Source organism: Vigna unguiculata, chromosome 9 (genome assembly GCF_004118075.2).
Source record: "Vigna unguiculata cultivar IT97K-499-35 chromosome 9, ASM411807v1, whole genome shotgun sequence".
NCBI classification, from domain to species: domain Eukaryota; kingdom Viridiplantae; phylum Streptophyta; class Magnoliopsida; order Fabales; family Fabaceae; genus Vigna; species Vigna unguiculata.
The window spans coordinates 35,951,589-35,969,005 of NC_040287.1; the positions used below are offsets into that span (position 1 = coordinate 35,951,589).

The 17,417-nt window shown below is 28.8% G+C and overlaps 4 protein-coding genes across 4 annotated transcripts; all 4 read left to right on the forward strand.

Annotated features, from left to right (window-relative positions):
- Positions 1 to 2,727: 2,727 nt before the first annotated feature.
- Positions 2,728 to 7,899, forward strand: LOC114163061 (protein odr-4 homolog). The gene is made up of 10 exons (XM_028047123.1): positions 2,728 to 3,046; positions 3,130 to 3,438; positions 3,514 to 3,602; positions 3,686 to 3,814; positions 3,912 to 4,032; positions 5,485 to 5,569; positions 5,680 to 5,789; positions 6,071 to 6,213; positions 6,759 to 6,855; positions 7,389 to 7,899. The coding sequence occupies exons 1-10, from the start codon at positions 2,966 to 2,968 to the stop codon at positions 7,680 to 7,682; spliced, it is 1,458 nt and encodes a 485-aa protein (XP_027902924.1). The 5' UTR covers positions 2,728 to 2,965; the 3' UTR covers positions 7,683 to 7,899.
- A 2,134-nt stretch (positions 7,900 to 10,033) lies between these two features.
- On the forward strand, positions 10,034 to 11,185 carry LOC114163694 (F-box protein CPR1-like). The gene has a single exon (XM_028047989.1). The coding sequence runs from the start codon at positions 10,034 to 10,036 to the stop codon at positions 11,183 to 11,185; it is 1,152 nt and encodes a 383-aa protein (XP_027903790.1).
- A 1,410-nt stretch (positions 11,186 to 12,595) lies between these two features.
- Positions 12,596 to 13,904, forward strand: LOC114163695 (putative F-box protein At3g16210). The gene is made up of 3 exons (XM_028047990.1): positions 12,596 to 13,143; positions 13,249 to 13,414; positions 13,878 to 13,904. The coding sequence occupies exons 1-3, from the start codon at positions 12,596 to 12,598 to the stop codon at positions 13,902 to 13,904; spliced, it is 741 nt and encodes a 246-aa protein (XP_027903791.1).
- A 1,645-nt stretch (positions 13,905 to 15,549) lies between these two features.
- Positions 15,550 to 16,686, forward strand: LOC114163696 (F-box protein CPR1-like). The gene has a single exon (XM_028047991.1). The coding sequence runs from the start codon at positions 15,550 to 15,552 to the stop codon at positions 16,684 to 16,686; it is 1,137 nt and encodes a 378-aa protein (XP_027903792.1).
- The last annotated feature ends 731 nt before the right edge of the window (positions 16,687 to 17,417 follow it).

Genomic DNA, 17,417 nt, shown 5'->3' on the forward strand with positions numbered 1-17,417 from the left:
CAATATTTCCTATTTCCCACCAGCATACATTCAATTTATATGACTGAACTAAACTTATCAATTTCTACTGCTATTTTCATGCCTGTTATATTATAAAATAATTAATTTTCTAATTTGCAATTTGTTCCACACATTATGTTTTTCATTGAATAACAAAATACGAAATCATAGGTACCTGTAATTTTTTAGTTTCTGAGTAAAAGAACATAAAATCTCTGTTATGTTTAAAATAGATTGCTAAAAAGAACAATGTGTTCCGAGTCATTTTTGTATGTAGTGCATTACACAATCTATCATGAGTTACTGGTGTTAAATGTGAGAAAAAAACTATATGTTTGTGCGCATATATCAAACATTCTTGAAACACTTACACGTAAACAAATAACTCTTTAATTAACTCATGTACATACAAATTTTATACAATAACCAGTAAACAATTTTATTTTAATACTGGATATTTAGTCATTAATATTATAATAAATCAATTTCACTTAAGTGGTAGTTAACGAACTCAACCCAGTAAAAGAACAAAAGTTAATAGAAACTAACTTATGTAAAATGAAAGTTTGTGAACAAATTTCCAAAAAGTATAAAAATATAATTATTACACTCTTAAACTTTTTTTAAAATATATAATGAACTAAAGAAAGCATACTGAAAAATAAATAGCACCCTTTAGAAATTTTTGTATGCATTCTCACAAGAACACATTGTTTTTACGGAATACGTTTTTTTCTTGTTTATTTAATTATTTGTCACATCCAAATCTGAAATTAAATACAATAAACTTTTATATATAGCAATCGAATTACTGGTACCTATCTTTATCTCTTTGTATTGATAAGTACTCTCCGCACCTCCTCTTGTTAACTTTCCGGCATCCATAGTCTAATGAATAAGCAATTTTCTTGTAGAGATGATAATATACCGAGTCAGGTATAGATAATATTTATTTACAATCCGACCAATAATAAAAGAATAATTTGTTGCTATTCATATTTGTTTAAAAAATATTTATAAATTTTTTAAAATTTGTGGATATTTAGATGTTCATGAATATTTAAAAAAGAAATATAAATTTTATTTTTAATTTTTTCATATTAAAATGAATATTAAAATATTAACTATTCAAGGTTTAATTACTCTTTTCATTTCTGATTTTGTCCAAAATTTTCAAGTTGGTCATCCTGTTGTTTTAAGTTTTAATTTGGTCATGGTTTTTTAAAAAATTAATGCAATTTGACCTTTTTTGTTAATTTTTTTAAAGCGAATCAATTATTTTTTTATCAAAATTGATATTATAATTATGTTAATTACATTAATAAAGTAAATCATCCTTATTAATAATTTCAATTTTCATGAAAAGTCTTTGATCCATTTCAAGAAATTTAATAAAACGAACCAAATTGCACCGATTTTTTACAAATCGAAACCAAATTGAAACTTAAAAAAACTGAAGAATTAATTTGACATTTTTAGACAAAAACAGGGACCAAAAGAGTAATTAAACCTAAATTCAAATATAAAATTATAAAATAATTTTATAACAATTTAAAATAAATATATTTATTTAAAATTTTACAATTCAATTTACAAAGTTATTATTTTTAAACCAACTCTAACATTTGTCTATAAATTATTAATATATAAATATTTGAAATAATATTTAAATAAAGTTCGATGTAAAATAAAAATTTAATTTTGTTATTTAGATAACGGGTAAATTTTGTCTCAATTTAGATAAAGATGAAATTGTTTCAGTTTTAAAAAATTTGGGACCAAGAGTGAGACAAAATAACAAAGACAATGACTAAATTCAGAAATTTCACATTCAATAGTAACACTAGCACTATCACATCACATTGTCTCTGGCACACCATCAGCTTGACACATCACAATTTTTATTTATTTTTTTAAACAAAATTATAAAAGAAATGAAAATTAAAAAAGAAAAAAGAACTGCATGCTAAGATGTGGCACATAGTTAACTCTACTACTGCTAACAAAAATGACCTAATTACAACAAAATTTTCAAAATAAACACTAATTGAGATAAAAAAAAGAATAAAAGAAAAGGAGATGACCTATTTAAGATTTTCCTACTAAAATGGAAACCAATGATTTAATCTATATTTTAAGTTAAATTTGTAATTTAAAATTATAATTTATATATTTAAAAAAGGAAAATGAATTTTTGACTACTAAATTACAATTTTTTCTTACAATTTTAAGTGTGATTTCCATTTTCCATCTTTTTGACTACTCAAAAGATGTAACCTCATGTTATAAATTTAATAATCCATAATATATATATATATACTAGCAGAAACACAGGCACTATCGCGTGTCTGTATGTATAATTTTTTAGATATACGTGATATTATATTAGTAGGTGATAATATTGTAATGTTATTAAGTTAATATATAAACTAAAATTATATTTATTAAAAATAAAGTGAAATATATAAAAACAAATAAAAGAATAATCATTGATAAATAAAGAAGAAGTAGAAATAGCCGATTTTATAAAAAACTTGAAAAAATAACGGTCAATTTTTAAAAATTTAATAAATTATTATATTTGAAGGGTAAAATTGGTATTTTAAAATGTGGACACAAAAAAGAATTCTTTATATATTATTTTATATATATATATATATATATATATATATATATATATATATATATATATATATATATATATATATATTTAGATGTATTCTTCATGATACACACAGCAGTTCTTAAAATCTGGAGCAGTTAAATGCATCACGTCAGAAGTTGATTGGATCGGAGGGTTTACCAAAAGGGGGAAACAGTGTCTGAACCGGCATAAACAAGACAACCCGTTTAGGGTTCAAGGATTGAAGTGACCGGAATTTGAAGCATAGAACTGGTGATTCATGTGTTACAGATTTATGAAATATTGTACTGGTTAGTGACAGTAGCAATTGAATAATCAGCAATGGCGAAAGCAGTGATCGGAGAAGAAACGCGACTCAAATTGGCGGAGGATCGTCTCAGCCAATCCGCACTTCCATCTGAGGCACATTCTCCAATGCATCTCCGTCACACTCTCACTCTCCCAAATACCTATCTAACTAACTACCACTCCGATTTTACTTTCAGGTGGGTCTTATAATTGGCAAGTTCAGCTCCGCTTTGGGCCGGGCCTTCCTCTTCGATTTGGTTCCCACCCCACTCAACGATTCCGGTGAACCCGCCTGTGCTCTCACCGAGCCTGACAAGAAGAAGGGTCCGAAGCCCAAATCCAAATCTGAGCCCGCCGATTCCTCTTCCCTGTTCATCGACAAGGACTGGGTCGCCGAACATGCACGCCAGGTTTCTAGAATGCTCGTCGGTGGCATGAATGTCGTGGGCCTATACGTTTGGGTCAGCGATGCCGCGTTCAAGAATTCCACCATAATGCTTTGCCAGGTATGTTAACAATTATCACTGCTTAATCCAATCGTATTTGACTTCGTGATTAACTATGTATGTGTTGTCTTGTAGACAGTGAAGGGTGTTGCTGACGCAGCGCCGGTTTTGGAGGGTGATTGGGATGAGAGACTGCTTCTTCATATTTGTTATAGTCCTAGAAGGTAACCCTAATACTAATAATTGTTCCATTTTGTATTATTATTTTAGTTTATGATGTGATGCTCAGATGTTGTTATTAGTGTAGGTGGAGTTGTAGAAACTGTTCATTGTCTTCGAATATTACATCAAGTAGTTTGCGACCTTGTGATTTTAAAATGGGGAAGGTCTTAACTTCCCTACAGACGTACAAGTGCATGTACAATTTCAACATCAGGTAACTTCCTGGAAATTTGTGCAATTCATAGATTATCGGCTGAATCTGTTGGTAATTTGAGTAATTGGATATGATGTATTCTGTTATATCCTGCAAGGTTACCCATTTTACGTGACAGTGGATCGAAGTTCCAGACATTGAGTGATATTCTTCGTCATGTGATATCTGTTCATGCCAAAGAGCTTACAGGTGCAAAGGCCTTGATTGACGGTAAATTGGTAACTACACGATTACCTGTTTTTCTCTTCAGCCTCTTTCTTCTAATTTCCGGTTACTGTTTATGTTTGGTGAACTTTATTCAGAAGTAAGAAGCAATTTGGGTCCCAATTTGTTGAAAAAAATCCAGTTTCTTTAAGTAGCAGAATTTAATTCGCTGCTTGTACTGTGTTTGCCTCCCACAATATTGTTTTCATTGTGGTACAGTGGCTCTCAGCACTGAATATTACACGGTTCAAGATAGTTTCTGCATCAGAGTTTGTTTGAGTTGGACATTGAATTAATGTAACATTTTGATGTTGCTCTCCTAAAAATTCCTTGGTGAAATACTGAAACTGTATTCTGCTAGACTGTTGATGTTGAAGTCAGATGAAAGCTTTTATAATTAGATTATGGACAAGTATTCTCATTTGCTTCATTATTTATGTTGAGGATTTACAACAGTAAGAAATATGGTCAAATTATAATATATAAGTGCAAATCTCATTTTCCAAACGTATTTTATGAGATTGAGTTAGACTTAAAATTCACATTCTAAGATGGTAGCAGAGTTTATCCTAGAAGGTTTATTGGGCTATCGTCTCACTCACTATCATACCACATACAAATATTTAGGCTCACGCTTGAGATGTCCAATCTTTGGTTTGGTATAAGGAGATGTGTTGAAGATCTTACATCAACTAGAGATATGATTAAACTATAGTATATAAGTGAGTGTAAACCTTACATTTCAAACGACTCTTATGAGATTGATAAACTTGAAATCAACTTTTTAAGAATATGTTATGATGTAGGATTTAGAAATTGATTGTTGACTCACTTTTTTTTTTATAGTATGTTACTAGATCTGTGGTATCTAGAACAAATTATGTTAATAAATGTTGAAGATATTCATAACCAGAACCTGACTACAATACTTAAGCTGATATATTATTTGGCAAATGTATCATCAGTGCTGCCCATGAAGTTTGATCTTCATGCTCTCTTAATACAACTGTTACAGTAACAATGCAATTTGTTAGAGATATACCGATTCGTTTGTAGTGACAGAAACCGTGGTAGAGTATTAGAAAACCAATTATGGAATGTAGAGTATATTTAAATTATAACAACATGTTTACCTTCATACTAACAGAAGTAGAAAAGCCATGGGGTGGGGGCATGCTCAAGATTCAACAAACAAGCCAAAAAACTAATTCAAATGTGATCATGACAAGTACATAAGCATAGAGGGGTCAAAAAAAATTCAAACAAATGAGTGAACCCAACTCTTCATGGGTTTGAGTTGAGACAGTTAGGTTAAAAAGAATATAGTTTTTCTTAAATGTGGGTCAAAGGCTCATAGGCATGTACTGCTTGTATTTTGGGTTGATTACCCCAAACTATTTTTTGATTACAATTTGTAGAAAATCCTTATCATTTAATTATTTATAAGAAATTCATTTCTATTTTAGGTTGTTGAGAGCGAGTCATATTCATCTGATGGTGTGCATGAAGTCGAATTGCTTATACCATTTCTGAACAATAGATCTATTGAAGGTATGTTTGCCTGCTGCGTTTTCATATAAATATTCTGATTATTATTGTTGTTGTTATTCTGTTGTTTTAAAACTTCATTTTCTAATATTGACAGTTAATATTTTGTAAAGCATGCAGCCAAGGGGATGTTGTTGGTCTTCTTTCATTTAGTGGCTTGATATGTTCTTTTGCATATCTAAATTCAAAAGAGCCAATATCACAAGCCGTCACTGATATAAAGGTGAGTCAATAATTATACATACATACATATATATATATATATATATATATATATATATATATATATATATATTCATTCTGTTCATGAGTTTATGGTCAAACTTTTGTCCTTTTATTCAAGGGTTGTCTTAGAATTGACAATTGTTTGGAAACATCTACCTATCCTAAAATATGATTTCTTGATCCCCCAGTTCTTGTGTGTAATAAAGAAAATGAAAGTTCCCCCACCATCAACTTTCCTGATTTGTCTTGTATTGTCATGGATTACAATTCTGTGTGTAGGGAGATATTATCAAGAGTCTGCAAAGTAGATTGGATATAATCTGTGATGAGGTAGACGCTGACTCTGGTAACAATCATGATGAAGCAAGCAATGAAATATCAGTTGAAAAGCCTGTTCCCCAACTAGTGTTACACACATTGAGGTAGGTAACTTGTAAGAATGGTACAGTACTCATTGATATACAATATTTTGCTTGTGCTTCTTCCTGATGTGATGTCATCTTACAAGGTTATTGCTTTTTGTATACATATACCTGATTCTTACTCACTGGAGTTCTCTTGTTAAGTTCATTTTATTACACTGTGGGATCAATCATTTATGTTGGGTTGTTTCAAACACTCGCAGTGAAAGCAGTGATCCAGTGCATGAAGCTTCTGTCTTGTGGGGGTCTGGGGAGGGTAGATGTATGCTGTCTTAAGGGATTTTATGCCACATTGACACTTAAATGAATCGTCGATCAGCATTTTTTGTATATTCATTATAAAGTTTATGTTGATGCATACATAGAGTAAATCTATGACCTAAATGTGTATAATCGGAAAATCACATTCTAGATTTTGCCGCCATAAACATCTAAAAGTGATAATCATGTCAATACACAGATTAAATTGATGCATTTTTGTTATTTTGGCTTACTGTGCTCTGGTTTGTTTGATTAATTAAGCGTATTATATGTTTTTTTGGCAGAAAAGGATGTAGTCTTCCATTTCCTAAAAGAGTCTTTGCACCTTGGTTAGCAGGGGTTTATGTGTGTGATTATTTGCAACCTTCTGAGACTGTCGAGGTATGTTCCATTTCTGTACGGAAATAATAGATCTGGTGTCTAAATTTGTTTCCATGCGTGATTTTGTTTGAAGAGCAGCTATTCTCTGTTTTGCATCATGGTATTGTTGCAGAAAAAGATGTATTTGTTTAAGAATTTTGAACTGATCCTTAAACATGTGCATAAAGAGACATTGTTGTCTTGACAATATCAATAATTTATTGATTCTAGAATACTTCTGTCAGAAATAAAGCACCAGGTCATACCTCGATTCGAGCACTTGGGTCATACCTTCAACAATAATCTAATCAATCAAAGTATAATCTGTTGCAGTGCAAATAAAGAATGCATGTATTTGTGTACGGCTTGAATTGAGGAGCATGCATTACATTACATGATTTAGTGTTCCGATAACACCATAATTGCGGAAGGCAAAGTAATATGATAATGACGTTACGTGTCATTTATTATGAACTTGATCTTTTATTTTTATTTCTTCTTTCTTACTACTATTTTTTAAATATTAGTCCTGACTTGTGATTATCATTCCTTAGGTTTTTAAGGACCACTGCATGGAGTTATTATCCATGAAAGCTCCAATGGATGTCTCTACAATTTTGGAGCCAGAAAAAGAAGTTCTATCTTTCAAAACTAAATCTTTCTTTGACCTGGCAGTGCCCTCCAATTCAGAAATTCATGTCATGGAAGGCAAGAGCAAAGTTGATGGTGGAGGAGAGAGTTCAAATAGTAAAAGTGTGAAGCCCGGTCACATTAATGTTGTCGTCGCCGGTCTTATCCTTCTCTTATCTGTGTTAGTTGGTTTTGTGCTATTCTTTCTGAAAGGTTGAGGGTTTTATTCTAGGATTTTGTGTTACTTTACAAAATTGCACAGTGGCTGACAACAATTTACACTTGGAAATCATACATCGGCAGATTTGAAAAATAATTATTTATCGGCATCTAAGTAAGGTCAATAGGGGGGTTGTGACGCTCTTCATATGTTATCAACTCAGAACTTGACTCAGTTCTAAGGGTTATAAAATTATAAGTTGCAAGTTCTATTAAGAAACATTTCAAATTAGTTTGCTTGAATATGTTAAATATAATTAAATGGAAAAGTTTTATCTTTTGTTTTAGAAATAGAGACTGGTCAATTCTCCTGCATAACTTTTATAGAGTGAATGTTGACATGCCTAAAAGATTGACATGCCCTCAAATGTCAATTTAGGTTCGTGGTGTAGTGATTTCACATTACAAGTTTTAAAGAGATTAAACTGAACTTTACATTTAAATTTTTGTATGGTTAGAGATATCTGAAATGGGATATCTATACATTTAAAGAGGTTTAAATTGGAATTTTGAATTTCATAGGCATTGAAATATTGGTATTTATGTTTCTCATTTTTCTTAAATAAGGGGAGATTAAAAATTTTCAAAATTTTTTTGAGAGTAAGAAATGACGGTTTTGAATACTAATGAACTAGTTTTGACTTTCAAGTGTAAGGAGAATAAAAAATAAATAAGGTAAAACATTAAGTTATGTTCTATAAGTTAAAACATTAAGTTGTGTTCTATTCATTAAAAGGACATGTAATTTTCTAATCTAAAAATACACAAAATTATATTAAACAAAATACAATCACGTTCGACCTATTTCAACAATATAAAATAATATATGTTAGTAATTTATATTAAAATATAGAGAAATATGATTAAAATATTAGTATATTAAATTGTTAAGTATTTATAATTTTTAAGATATTAACATATTATATTAAAATATAGAGAAATATGATTAAAATATTAGTATATTAAATTGTTAAGTATTTATAATTTTTAAGATGTTAACATATTTTCTTAAAAAATTATAAGAAACTAATATTCTATCATTAATAACTAACTAAACTATATTATTTTACAGTACTAGTGAAAATATATATGCCTTCACTTTTATTTTATTATTATTATTATTATTATTATTATTATAAATATAAATACATTATGAAATTTATAAAAATGAATTCATAAAAATTAATTATAAAATAAATATTTTTATAATTTTAATATAAGTATTTTTTTTGTTAAAAGAATTAATTACATTAAAAAACAATTAAAAAATCTAAAGAATAAAATAATTCAGGCTTAATTATGTTTTGGATCTCTAATAAATTAGAAAATTTCCAGTTTAGTGCTTATTAAATTTTTGTAATTTATTGAGTCATTGAAATTTTAAAACTTTTCAATTGAGTCTCTAAAATTCTATTTTTTTATTATCTATTATCTGCATTTTCTCTGTTTAAATACTTAAATATCATCACATAAAACATCGTTACAAACTATCACAATGTCAAAGATCTCTCAAGAATTTGCTTATGTATTTACGTAAAATATTTTTGAAGCTAATAAAAATTATAAATATATGTTATATGCCGCTCATAGTTTTTTTTATTTTTTATTATTATTATTCATGTGTTAGGCTCGTCCACGTGACACTAGTAGTTCTATATGTCAAAGTTAGTACACGTAATAATGATAGCATCAAATATCTTCGTTTTATATTCAGTTTCTCTATATATTTATCCTTTTTTATTTAATTCTGTTTCAACCGTAGTAAAATTAAGTAATTTTGTTCCTTTCTCCAAATTAATACCATTTTATTTGTATAGTTCGGTTCAAAAATTCATAAAAGTTCAATTTAAAGTTAAGATATATAGTCTTAAAGCTATTATTAGCAATTAAATATAATAATATAAATGACAGTTTGAGAGTATTTAATAGATATTTTGTTATTGGTTACAAAAATAATAAAGGAAATGCATGAGTTTAATTTTCAATATTATATTATTTATGGTTCATAAATTAATATAAAAGTAATTTATAATTTTATTGTAATTATTAATTTCACATATGGTTTTTATTCACATATTAATTTTAAATATGGATATAGTATATTATATAGAGAATATTTTTCTTATTAAGATAGATATTTCAAGAAATCTTAACTGGAATTTAAATGTTAACTTACGGTACATCATATAAAAATCCTGTCAAAAAAAGTAGAATTGATTAAGATTATTATATTAAAATTGACCTAAAGCAGAAAGAAAACAATATCTCATTGATATAAAGTTAATTTGAAAAGAAAAAAACTACCTTTCTAAAGAGCCATAGTTCTGCAGTTGAGAAAAGCATAACAAAGATGAAAACTGGTGACAGCAAACGAAAGAAGACGAAGATTGATTCCCCTCTTTCTGTAGACGTTAACGAGGACTTGGTGAAAGAAATTCTGTTGAAGCTACCCACCAAATCTGTGTTAAGTTTCAAAGGCTTATCAAAGTCATGGTTCTCTCTAATATCCGATCCTGAATTTGCAAGAAGACATTTTGACGCTGCAGTTGCACCCACCTACAAGCTTTTAAATATAGTTAAGGATTGTGCAGTTTATTGTGCAGACAAAGAATCAGCACTTTGTGATGATGATTCGTGGCATGCAGTGTCCAATATTAGTGGCTTTCATTGGTATGTAAACTGCATATCCGTGGCAGGCTCCTGCAGGGGATTTGTTCTCCTACAATATTTGTTGCATGATTTTGTGTTGTGGAATCCGTTAACTGGTGTACAGAAAGAAATTCACCAGAAACGTGGCACATGGACTCGACATCATCTATCTGGAATGGGATATGATCCAGTGGATGATGACATTGTGCTGGTCACTATAATCCTAAGAATTCATGATGGTAATCATATGTTGCTTCGTTATTTCTCTTTGAGGAATAATTGTTGGACTTCTGTTAAGTATGATGTTTCTTATGTTGCACCTTATTTTGGAGCCGAACTCAGACATGGACAGTTATGGAATGAGACTCTCTACTGGATTGTTAAGTCTGCTGATGATCTTAGAAATGTAATGATTGCATTTGATGTGAGGGAGAAAAGATTATTAGAGATTACATTGCCTCATCACTTAGCCAATCTTCCAAATGGATCTGACATATACCATTTGAAGGTAATGGGAGAATATCTGTATTTGTGCTTGGTGGTGCGTAACCACCCGTATCAACTGATTGAAATATGGTCAGTGAAAGAATGCAAACAAGAAACTGTTTGGACCAAAACATTTGATTTTTCCTTCTATTTTAGACCTTCTCTGAATCTTATTTTCCCCGTATGCTTCACAGAAAATGGGGAAATTTTGGCATTTTGTAACAACAACACGTTAGTGAAAATCGACGAGAAAGGTAAGCTTAGATATGGGAACCAAAATAACAGTAGACTTCATTTCTTACGTTGTGTTATGTATAGAGAGAGTTTTCTACCACTTCCTGGTGATGAGGCTGAGCCTGAAGATTGATTTGTTGGAACTGTTAGTGAGTATCCAGATAGAACAATTGATGTGATACTTTCTTCAGGTAATTAGGGTTAGTGTATTCTATTTAATTTCTTTATTTATTTTTTTCTTTTGCTGATATTGCCGATGTACTTGGCTTGGCCAAATGTTCTTTAAAATTCAGAATATAATGTTGGTTATTGTTTGTTAATGCCCATCATTAAATTTCTTCTGCACAATAGTTAGTTTAAGCTTTATAAGCTTTTGGCACGTAATGTTATTATGTACATATACCCGAAAGATCTCTTTGCAATCAATGACTAAATGTTTTCCAATTAATTCTGAATACATGGGTATGGTTTTCAACGGTTCGGCCTTGGATTGTTTGTTGCATTGCATCTTATTGTCAGTATGCAATTCTAATTTAATTATTGTTAAAACATTTTTAGATTTAAAAAATGTTATATTAAACTAAAATTAATAGTCTATGATGCATCGATACTTTAATTGTCCGACATGTGTCCGTATATGATATTTTAGGATATTTTACCTTACCAATACATATTCATGAAGTATCTAATTTATAAATGAGTAATACTTTTATCATGACAATAATTTATAACTTTTTATGTTGACAACTTTGATATATATGATTTTAATTTGAATTCACACGATATCAATAATGTATTTATCATATTTTTTACAATTATTGAATACTTTCTAATATGCATACATCATGTGTTGTATCTGTTATTTTCAAAATAAACGTATAGATATATTAAATATGTATCATATTTGATACACGTATCGTATTTGTACATCATAATATTCTTTGCTTTCATCATCGTAGTAATCTTCAATTTTATTCAAATAAATAAAAAATATTATGTTATATGAATAATAGGATATAAATTTTATAGTTAGCTTAATTCCTTTGTCTAACCTTAATTAATTTTGGTCAGAATCATATCTAAAATTTAATTTTAAATAAAATACATAATTTTAATTAACTTATAAATTTAATTAAAATATATATTTTTAATTATTTTTTTTGTTATTTAATATATTTTTAATTAAAGAAATAAAAATTATTTATTATTTTACAATGATTACAATAATTTATTATATTAATTAAAAAATATCATATTTTTCAATTCTTAAAAGAAAATAAAATAATACCTACAAACAAGTAAGATTTTAACTAAAACAATAAAAAATATTCATTATTTTATAATAATTACAATATCTTATTATATTAACTAAAAAATCTTATATTTTTAAACTTCTAAAAGTCAAGTAAGATATTATTATATCAATGAAAAAACTAATCAACAAAAAGTTAAATATAAAAATAAAATTCTGAATGTAATAAAAACTTAAATACAAAGTTTACGAGACATTTAATTATGTTTTATTTTCAATATTATATCGTTCATGATTTATAAATTCGGTGGCAGTGAAAGGAAGAAGACGAAGACTGGTGACAGAAAAAGTGAGAAGATGAAGACTAATTCTCCTCCTTTCATACACGAGGAGTTGATGGAAGAAATTCTGTTGAAGCTACTCACGAAATCTGTGTTGCGTTTCAAATGCTTATCCAAGAAATGGTTCTCTCGAATCTCTGATCCCCAATTTGCAAGAAGACATTTTGATGCTGCAGTTGCACCCACCTACAAGCTTTTAAATCTAGTTAAGGGTTCCGATGAAGCTTATTGTGTAGACATAGAATCAGCGCTTTGTGCAGATTCCTGGCATGCAGTGTCCAATTTCAGTGTTCCTTCAAGTTTATCCGTGGCAGGTTCTTGTAGAGGATTTCTTCTCTTACAAATTTATTTCCAGAATTTTGTGGTGTGGAATCCGTCTACGGGTATTCAGAAACAAATCCTCCGAAACACTTGTGTTCAATATGATCTATGTGGAATGGGTTATGACCCAGTGGATGATGACATTGTGGTGGTGACCGTAACCCTAAAGGGTGGGAGGTATAATAATACACTGGTTCGTTATTTCTCCTTGAGAAAAAATTGTTGGAGTTCTGTTGAGTGTGGTATTTCTTATGCTCGACCTTACTTTGGATGCAATCTCAGACATGGACAGTTCTGGAATGGGGCTCTCTACTGGATTGTTGCTTCTGCAAATAGGCTTAGAAGTGTCGTTATTGCATTTGATGTGAGGGAAAAAAGATTATTGGAGATTCTATTACCAGATCATTTAGCCATTATTCAAATGGAATCTGACATATACCATTTGAAGGTAATGGGAGAATATCTGTATTTGTGCTTGGAATCGTGTAACCAGAATCTACGAATTGAAATATGGTCGATGAAAGAATACAAACAAGAGACTTTTTGGACCAAAACATTTGTTTTTCTTTTCAATTCTAGAGATCTTGTGAATCTTATTTTTCCCACATGCTTCACTAAAAATGGAGAAATCTTGGCATTGAGTAACAGCAACAGGTTAGTGAAAATCAATAAGAAAGGGAAGCTTAGATATTGGATGCATAGCATATCTGATATCCTAAGTTGTGATATGTATAGAGAGAGTTTTTTATCACTTCCCAGCAACTCAGGAGAAATTAAGTGAAGATGAACAACAAAAAATAAGAATTCATATAGAACAATGCGATAATTTCTCTATAAATAATTAGGGTTAGTATATGCTATTTTATTTAGCTTCTTTATCCTTTTCCTTTTGCTGATATTTGTTAATGCAGTGGCCAACATTGTCTAGTAACGAATAAATTTCTTTTGCACATAGTTGGTTTAATGTTTATAAGCCTTTTGGCACATGATTTTATGATATATTCGAAACATCCATTTGCAATGAATGAAAGAATAAATCATTTTCAACATCTTAGTTTATTTACCTGCATAATTTCTGAGCATTGGGTATGGTTTTGAAGGGGCCTTGTTTGTTGCATCATATTCCCACCACAAATATTTTCTTAGAAGTGAGAGATCATCTCTATCAAACTAAGTAATAGTATTCTTTGTTTTCCATCATTTGTACTAATCTTTAATTTTAATTCAAATAAATAAAAGTTATATTATATAAATAATAAGAATATTATTTATACTTTTTTAAATAATATTGAAAAGTTAAATAAATAATCTTTATAGTTAGTGAGCTTATGTAGCCTTAGTTTACTATTTCTCAGATTTTACTCATATCTAAAATTTAATTTCAAATAAAATAAATAAATTTTAATTAAATTTCAGTTACCTTATAAATTTAAATATTTTCAATTCAATGTATATTAATATGAAAACTGTTCATACACGTCACGATATCGTTATTTCATATGTTTTCAATTAAAAAAATAAAAACTATATATTATTTTACTAACTACAAATATCTTATAATATTAACTAAAACATTTCGTACTTTTCAAGTCATGGAAACAAAGATAACACTAAGATAATATAATTTTAATTAAAATAATATAAATTATATATACATTATGATAATTATAATATTTTATTATCTTAACTAAAAAATCTCAAAACAACATAACACCTAACAACAAGATATCAAATATATTACCGTATTAATAAAAAAAACTAATCAACGAAAAATTAAGTAATTTTTTTTGTGTGAATATAATAAAAACTTTATTAAAAATACAAAGTTTATGAGAATTTTAATTAAATAAAATAAATATAAGGATTTATTCACTGATTTTGAATTTATTCTTAAACACGACTAAAATTGTAACTTAGGGAAATCCATTCCACGCAAATAAATCATAAGAATTTGATAATGATTTTCAATATTATATTGTTTATGATTTATAAATTAATATAAAATTAATTTATAATTTTATTATAACTTTTCCCTTACCATATCATTTTTATTGAGATTAACTTTCAGTCTGGATATATATATATATATATATATATATATATATATATATATATATATATATATATATATATATATATTATTTATGATTTATAAATTAATATAATTTTATTATAATGTTTCCCTTCCCATATCGTTTTTATTGAGAGATTAATTTTAAATCTGGATATAGTATATTATAATAAAGATAGTTTTCTTATTAATATAGATAGATATTTCATCGAATCTTAATTAGAATTTAAATGTTAATTTAGAGCACATTATACATTATGTAACGATTCTAACAAATAATTAAGGTTGATTAAGATTATTATATCAATATTGTTAAAATTATTTAAAAAAGAAATAAAACAATATCCTCATACTGATATATATTATAGATTATTAAGATATAAATTTGAAAAAGAAAAAAGAAAAAAAAAACTACCTTTCTCATATATATACATATGTTTCACCATAAGAGTGGTGAATCTAATACTAACAAAGGTGAGGGCTGGTGGCAGAAAAAAAGGAATAAGACGAAGATGAGTGACAAAACGAGTGAGAAGATGAAGACTGATTCTCCTCCTTTTGTACACGAGGACTTGATAATAGAAATTCTGCTGAAGCTACCCACGAAATCTGTGTTACGTCTCAAATACTTATCCAAGTCATGGTTCTCTGTAATCTCCGATCCCCAATTTGCAAGAAGACATTTTGACGCTGCAGTTGCACCCACCTACAAGCTTTTGAATCTAGTTAATGGTTCCGTTGAAGCGTATTGTGTAGACATAGAATCAGTATTTTGTGAAGATTCATGGCATGCAGTGTCAGTGTCCGGTTTTAATATTCCTTCAAGTTTATGCGTGGTAGGTTCTTGTAGGGGATTTCTTCTCTTAGAATGGGAATGTCTCCTCTTAACATGTTTGCGATATTATTATGATTTTGATTTTGTGTTGTGGAATCCATCAACTGGTATGCATAAAGAAATTCACCGTGGCGCTTGTCCTACACATGATGTATCTGGAATGGGATATGACCCAGTGGATGATGACATTGTGCTGGTCACTGTAACCTTAAGAAAGAACAATAATGGGATGATTCGTTATTTCTGTTTGAGAACGAACTGTTGGACTTGTGTTGAGTGTGCTCTTCCGTATTCCACATGTAAGCTTAAGACGAAACATGGACAATTCTGGAATGGAGCTATCTACTGGATTCTTAAGTGTGCTGATGGGCTTAGACATGTCGTTATTGCATTTGATGTGAGGGAAAAAAGATTATCGGAGATTCCATTGCCGGAATATTTAGCCATCCTTCCGGTAGGATCCGACGTGTACTTTTTGAAGGTAGTGGAACATTTTCCTTTGTGCTTGGTGGTGCATAAGCATGCTTCACCGTTTGAAATATGGTCGATGAAAAATTACAAAGAAGAGACAGTTTGGACCAAAACATTTGTTTTTCTCTCCGATTTTACATTTTTTCTGAATCGCATTTTCCCCGTATGCTTCACAGAAAAGGAGGAAATTTTGGCATTCTTTCACAAAAACAAGTTAGTGAAAATCAATAAGAAAGGTGAGATTACATTTGGGAAGCAACATAGCATCCATTTTTATCTCCTACATTGTGGTATATATAGAGAGAGTTTTATACCCATCCCTGGCGGTGAATGTGAAGATTGAATTGTTGAAACTGTTGGAAGTGAATGTGATAATTTCTTCTAATTAATTAGGGTTAGTATATGCTATTTAGGTTTTTTATCTTTTTCCTTTTGTTGATATTGCAATGTACCGGTCACATGTTCTTTAAGATTCAGAATATAATGTTGGTTATTGAGTTGTTATTGGTAATCATTAAATTTCTTTTGCATTCTTTGAACAATAGTTGGTTTAATGTTTATAAGCCTTTTGACACATAATGTTATGATATACTCGAAACATCCATGTGCAATGAATGAATAAATCTTTTCTGAACATAACGTCTTAATTTATTTATCTGCTTAATTTCTGGGCATGAGACGAGATGCTCACAAGTTCGAAACAAAAATTATTATTATTTTATAGTGATTACAATATTTATTATATTAGTTAAAAAATCTCATTTTTCGATTCTTAAAAACAAATAAAATAACACCTACAAATAAGATAATATATTTTTAACTAAAAGAATAAAAATTATTCATTATTTTGCAATAACTACAATATCTTATTATATTAACTAAAAATATCATATTTTAAAACTTCTAAAAATAAGTAAGATAACACCTTAAAAACAAGTAAAATATGTTACCATATTAATAAAAAACTAATCAACGAAAAATTAAATATAAATATAAAATTCTGAATATAATAAAAACAATTAAAAATACAAAATTTATGAGATTTTTAATTAAATCAAATAAATATAAGCACTT